This window comes from Macaca nemestrina, chromosome 20 (genome assembly GCF_043159975.1).
Source record: "Macaca nemestrina isolate mMacNem1 chromosome 20, mMacNem.hap1, whole genome shotgun sequence".
Lineage (NCBI taxonomy): Eukaryota > Metazoa > Chordata > Mammalia > Primates > Cercopithecidae > Macaca > Macaca nemestrina.
The window spans coordinates 7,181,270-7,187,269 of record NC_092144.1 but is presented as its reverse complement, the minus strand read 5'-3'; the positions used below and the strand labels follow the sequence as shown (position 1 = coordinate 7,187,269).

General features: G+C 55.5%; 1 protein-coding gene across 7 annotated transcripts in view; it reads right to left on the bottom strand.

Annotated features, from left to right (window-relative positions):
- Positions 1-307: 307 nt before the first annotated feature.
- Positions 308-6,000, bottom strand: part of LOC105484447 (patatin like phospholipase domain containing 6) — a 28,916-nt gene continuing 23,223 nt past the window's right edge. For 6 of the 7 annotated variants that reach the window (XM_011746071.3, XM_011746103.3, XM_024793221.2 and 3 more), the window contains 8 exons: positions 5,510-5,626; positions 5,355-5,424; positions 4,795-4,911; positions 2,923-3,224; positions 1,294-1,410; positions 949-1,045; positions 743-852; positions 308-587 (listed from right to left, as the gene is read on the bottom strand). In XM_011746071.3, coding sequence (XP_011744373.1) covers positions 513-587; positions 743-852; positions 949-1,045; positions 1,294-1,410; positions 2,923-3,224; positions 4,795-4,911; positions 5,355-5,424; positions 5,510-5,626 — 1,005 coding nt within the window. In that variant the 3' untranslated portion in view covers positions 308-512. Of the gene's footprint in view, positions 588-742; positions 853-948; positions 1,046-1,293; positions 1,411-2,922; positions 3,225-4,794; positions 4,912-4,996; positions 5,114-5,354; positions 5,425-5,509; positions 5,627-6,000 lie in introns of all 7 variants that reach the window. The other variant, XM_071086539.1, reaches the window with a different exon arrangement.

Sequence of the window (6,000 nt, the reverse complement as noted above, 5' to 3'; positions counted from 1 at the left end):
GACAGAGTGAGACTCTGTCTCAAAGGAGAAAAAAAAAAAAAAAGAAATTGAGGGATGCCACATCGGGCCTCCAAGAACACCTGTGAGCTGGGGAGGGTGGCATGGAATGTTTGGCCCTGTGGTCTGGAGTCAGCACTGGCTTCTGAGAGCCAGAGAAGGGGCAGAGTGGGGACAAGAACCTAGTGGGGCCCCGTGTGGATTCTAGAAAGGCACTTCCTGTGGGGGGCAAGCACCAGGTGGTGTCAGACCCCAGCCCCAGCCACCCTGAGCACAGAAGGTGGCTCCCCAACCTAAAGACGACAGGAGGTCATTTCCAAGAGGTGAGTTTATTGGGGGAGGGGACTGGTCAAGTCATCAGTGCAACACGGCATCCCCGCTCAGGGCAGGTCGGTCCAGTGTGTGAGCCCTGGGGGTCAAGGCATAGCAGCAGGAGGGGGAGTGAGCTACCCCCACAGGGCCATCCCCAGCCCAGTCCAGGGGCGGGGGGAAGGGGGTGACCCCTGGCGAGGTCCTCAGGCATCTGTGGTTGAGCCGGGCGGCTCCTGGGGCAGACAGTGTCGGTGCCGGAGAATCGACTTCTCCTCCTCCTGCAGGGACAGGTCACATACACGTCACCCAGCACGGGACACTGATATGTCACTGCGCACATGTCAGCCAGCACCCAGCATCTCAAATACACCCCTCCAACTGTACTCATGACTCTCTGGGGGATGTGAGGGGACCCTGGGCTCCCCACTCTCACCATCTCAGAGGCAGTGCTGGGGCTTGCGCCCTCTGGGGACCCCCCTTCATCCCTCGAGCAGTCGGGTCCGGCGTCCTCCTCATACTCTGTCAGACAATCTGACTCCTCTCCTGGAGTCGGAAAGCAGGGCATGGGTGAGGGGATCAGGGCTGGCCTGTCATCTCCAGCCACTCCCCTCCCTCTTGGGGGTCCCCTGGGCCCCTCACCGTCAGCACAGCCATCGGAGACATAGCTTGTGGGGGGCTCAATCCGGGACACGATCTCTGCCAAGTCGGTGAAGCCAGAGCTTGGGAAGGCAAGCACCTGTGGGGTGACATTGGTGAGGCTCTTGGGGAGGCCCACAGAGTATTGGGGCCCCTGGGGGGCCTAGTGGTCCACTGGGGGCTCAGAGGAGATCCTAGGGTGGGAACTCTCTGAAGTCAGCGGAGGTCTGAGAGCTCAGCAAAACCCAGGGATATATGGGGTCATCTGAGGTTTGGGGGAGACTTTAAGGGGGCTTGGGTTCTGGAATCACTGGAGTCAGAGTGGCCCCGGGGGCATCACAGGCTTACGTCTGCACGGCGGCTCTCATTAAGGTCTGCAGACCGCCGGTCTGTGAGCATTTTCTCAATGACGTTGCCACGGCTCCAGCCTCCAAACACTGCCTTCCCGTACTGGTAGCCCACATCCTGCGGGAAGTGAGGGGCTGGGTCCATGTCTGCAACTCCGTTTTGCTTGTCCCCACTCTGTCTGCCCCTTCTCTGGCCCCTTAAAAGCCTGATGCTCTGGGGGAGTTGGCATTTGAGACTCAACCTATTTCAGAGTCAGCTGCACATAGCACACTCCCCCACATATCCCCTGTCCTGTGCTTGACAGACATTACCAATCAATCTCTCCATGTTCTTTCCCACTCAGCCCCATGCAGGGTGTTGGGTAGCAAATAACACAAACTGGTGATATGTGAGCTTATTTTGAAGTCTGCAAACAGGCAGTACATCTGTGGATATTGCCATCTCCCAAGCCCACAGCAAACATCTTGAATTTCTCATGGCATGGCATCCCAGTGAGCCCCCAAGGGACATCACATATTTCTTCTCAGACTCAGGGCTTCTGGGCTGCAGCTACTGATCAATTTTTCTTTTTTAAAATTTTTAAAAATTATTTTTATCTTTAATTTTTTAAATTAATATTATTTTTTGAGACAGAGTCTCACTCTATCACCCAGGCTGGAGTGCAGTGGCACAATCTTGGCTCACTGCAACCACTGCCTCCCAGGTTCAAGCGATTTCTCCTGCTGCAGCCTCTCAAGCAGCTGGGACTATAGGTATGCGCCACCACACCCGGCTACTTTTTGTATATTTAGTAGAGACGAGGTTTCACCTTGTTGACCAGGCTGGTCTTGAACTCCCGACTTCAAGTGATCTGCCCACCTCGGCCTCCCAAAATGCTGGGATTACATGCATGAGCCACTGTGCCTGGCCCTTTCTTTTTCTTAGAGACGGAGTTTTGCTCTGTCTCCCAGGCTGGAGTGCAGTGATACAATCATAGCTCACTGCAGCTTCGAACTCCTGGGCTCAAGTGATCCTCCCACTTTAGTCCCCCGAGTAGCTGGGGTGACAGGCGTGCACAACCACATCCAGCTAATTTTTTATTTTTAATCTTTGTAGAGATGGAGTTTTGCTATGTTGCCCAGGTTGGTCTTGAACTCCTGGCTTCAAGCAATCCTCCCACCTCAGCTTCCCAAGGTGCTGGGATTACAGGCATGAGACACCATGTCTGGCCCCTGATCAGTTTCAATTGGCTTGGGCTATGGCACATTTTTCAGGGTCAGTGGCACATAACACACACACTGCTACATCCCTCTCCTGGACCTGTGGCAGGCATTACTACTTCATCACTATTCTCATTCCCGCCAATGCAGAAATGGCATTAGAAATCACTATACAGTGCTTCCGGGGGGGCAGTTGGCCCATAAAGAGAAAGTTCATACACAGCACATGCACAGCCACACCCCCACCACATCCCCTGCAGACATCACTAATTGATCACTGATCTGTTTTCCAGATTCCAGATAGGATTCCTGGATTTCTCCTGGATTCCTCCCCCTCCTGGATTCCTCCCCCTCACACTGCTCTGAGCTTTAAGTAGCAAAGCTTTGCTGGACCACCTATGCAGGCGCCATGCCACTCCTGCCCACTCACATAGATCTGGTCGAACTTCCCGAAGTCCATGGTCTTGAAGCAGTCGATGGGCGGGCGCAGGTACTCGCAGTAGGAGCTAGACTTGACAACCTCTAGCTGCCGCACGCAGGACACGTAGGCCAGGCGGGACTGGATTTCAGCCATGTCTGGAACCTTCACCTTGTCCGCCCAGGGATTCAGCCGCTTCCACAGCAGCCACCAGCCAGACAGGCTGTCCCCGTAGGTGCTGAGGTCCGTCTCGTCCTGGCTCCCCACATCGATGGCGATGACCGTTTTGGCACCCATGCTGCGGGCGATGTCCGCTGTGGGGTCAGAGGGGTCAGCGGGCTGCTCCTCTCAGGGGCAGGGGGCACAGATGTTCAACCCAGTCCCACAGACGCCATATACAAATGATCACGCAAAAAAAAAAAAAAAAAAAAAACCCACACATGAAAACAACATGCTGTCATGTACAGGGAATAGAAATGATGCAACTGAAGTTGAAGAGTGGGGTCAGGTGTGGGGAGGTTTTGTTTTATTTTTTGAGAGAGTCTCACTCTGTCGCCCAGGCTGGAGTGCAGTGTATGATCTGGGCTCAGTGCAACCTCCAACTCCTGGGTTCAAGCAACTCTCTTGCCTCAGCCTCCCGAGTAGCTGGGATTAGAGGCACATGCCACTACACTCGGCTAATTTTTGTATTTTTAGTAGAAACCGGGTTTTCACCATGTCGGCCAGGCTGGCCTTGAACCCCTGGCCTCAAGTGATCCACCCGCCTCAGCCTCCCAAAGTGCGGGGATTACAGGCCTGAGCCACTGTGCCCAGCTCAATAAAGCTTTATTTATACAGTCAAACAGAGGGCAGGATTCAGCCTGTGGGCCATAGTTTGCCCATCCCGTCCTATAAGATTGTGAGTATGTGTGCAGCTAGCGTACATGTCTATTCGTGTATGCACACTTCTGGGGTGTGAAATTTTAAGTTGTGTACCTGCCCACCTCTCACCTGCACCCATAAAGGTGGCAGGCATGGCTTAACTTGGTCAGAGGTGCCGCATCCTATCTATGTGTGTGCACATCCCTGCATGTTTGAGGGAACGTGAAGGACAAGTGGGACAGACTGGTATACATAGGCAAATGCCCTATTTCACTGACACACGTGTTCATCTGTGCACATGTACCTGTGTGTACACATGTGTGTGAGCTCTACCTGCCCGAGAGAAAGCATGTGTGTGTGTAGCCAGTGTGCACACATATGAATGTTGCATTCCACCTGCATGTCCCCTGATGTGCGTGTGGACATGGGCACCTGTCCCTCTTGTACGTACATCCACTTGTGCATAACAGCACGCCAGGAGGTAGATGTAGATTTCTTTTTTTTTTCTTTGAGTCGGAGTTTCAGTCTTGTCACCCAGGCTGGAGTGCAATGGCACAACCTCGGCTCACTGCAACCTCTGCATCTTGGGTTCAAGTGATTCTCCTGCCTCAGCCTCCTGAGTAGCTGGGATTACAGGTGCCCGCCACCATGTCCGGTTAATTTTTTGTATTTTTAGTAGAGACGGGGTTTCACCATGTTGTCCAGGCAGATCTCGAACTCCTGACCTCAGGCAATATGCCTGCCTCAGGCCTCCCAAAGTGCTGGGATTCCAGGCTGAGCCACCGCACCCGGCCAGGATGTAGATTTCAACTGCACATGTCGCTGTCCACAGGCACCTCCATGTGCACGTGACTGTATGTGTCATACACATGACTGTATGTGTGTGTGTGTGTGTGTGTGTCTCACCCCTGCACGTGTGGCTTCGGCATGTGTCCCGTCGTTGAGCCTGTCTGTGTGCCCGTGCGTGTGTGTGTGTGGTGCGGGAGGTGCTTGCGTGTGTGGGTGGTGCGGGCAGCCACTTGCCTGGCAGGTTGTTGATGTAGCCGCCATCCATGAGTAGGTGCCCGTCCTTGGGGTCGCACAGCGGCGGCAGGTAGCCCGATAGCGTCATGCTGGCGCGCACATACCGCCACAGGGAGCCTGCGCGGTGGGACACACAGACACAGACACGCACAGACACGCTCAGACACTCCGGAGGCCCGGCCAGCCCGGCGGGCTTGCTGACCTGGGACGTTGTTAACGTAGCACCCATCCACCAGCAGGTGCCCGTCCTTGGGGTCGCACAGTGGGGGCAGGTAGGGGCAGTAGGAGGCGCTGGCCCGGATGTAACGCCACACACAGCCTGTGGGGATGGCGTGACGGGGGTAAGGCGCCCGACGAGTCTCCCTGCTCCCCTCCGCCGAGGACGGACGTACCTGGGGTCTCCGGGGCATTAGTGGGTGGCGGTTAGTGGTCGGCGATCGGGCCAGGGTGGACGGTCACTCGTGTTAACAACGTCCCAGATGTTCAGCGGCCCTCCCGGAAGCATCCCCCCAACCCCACGTGGTGTCAGCGGTTGCTGCAGGCTGGGCGGGGACACCCACCATCTTTGTGGACTCGCATGGCTGAGGCGGTGATATCTGTGGTCACGTTGAAGTAAGGCAGCCACAGGTCCTGCGGGGACAGGGATCAAGGTGGGGGAGGAGCAGGGGACTCCTTCGAGGAGGGGCAGGCAGGGCAGGGGACAGGGTGGGCCTACCTCAATCTGTTTATCCTGGAAGACCCGGTGGATGCTGCGGTTAAAGGCAGACCCAGTGAACATGGAGGTAACTGGGTACGTGAGGTCCAACACAGGTTCCAGCACTGAAGTCATGCTCTAGGGACAAGGGCGCCAGACAGCGTCAAATAGGAGTCACGTGGGGTCACAGATAAGGTTCACTAATAGGGGGTGAGCAAGGAGCACTTAGGGGCCAGGTGCAGTGGCTCACGCTGGTAATCCCAGCACTTTGGAGGCCAAGGTGGGCAGATTACTTGAGGCCAGGAGTTCGAAAGCAGCCTAGCCATCATGGTGAAACCCCATCTCTACTAAAATACAAAAAAAATTGCCGGGCTGGTGGGGCGCGCCTGTAATTCCAGCTACTCAGGAGGCTGAGGCGGATAAATCACTCCAATCTGGGAGGTGGAGGTTGCAGTGAGCCAAGATCGCGCCACTGCACTCCAGCCTGGGCGACAGAGCGAGACTCAGTCTCA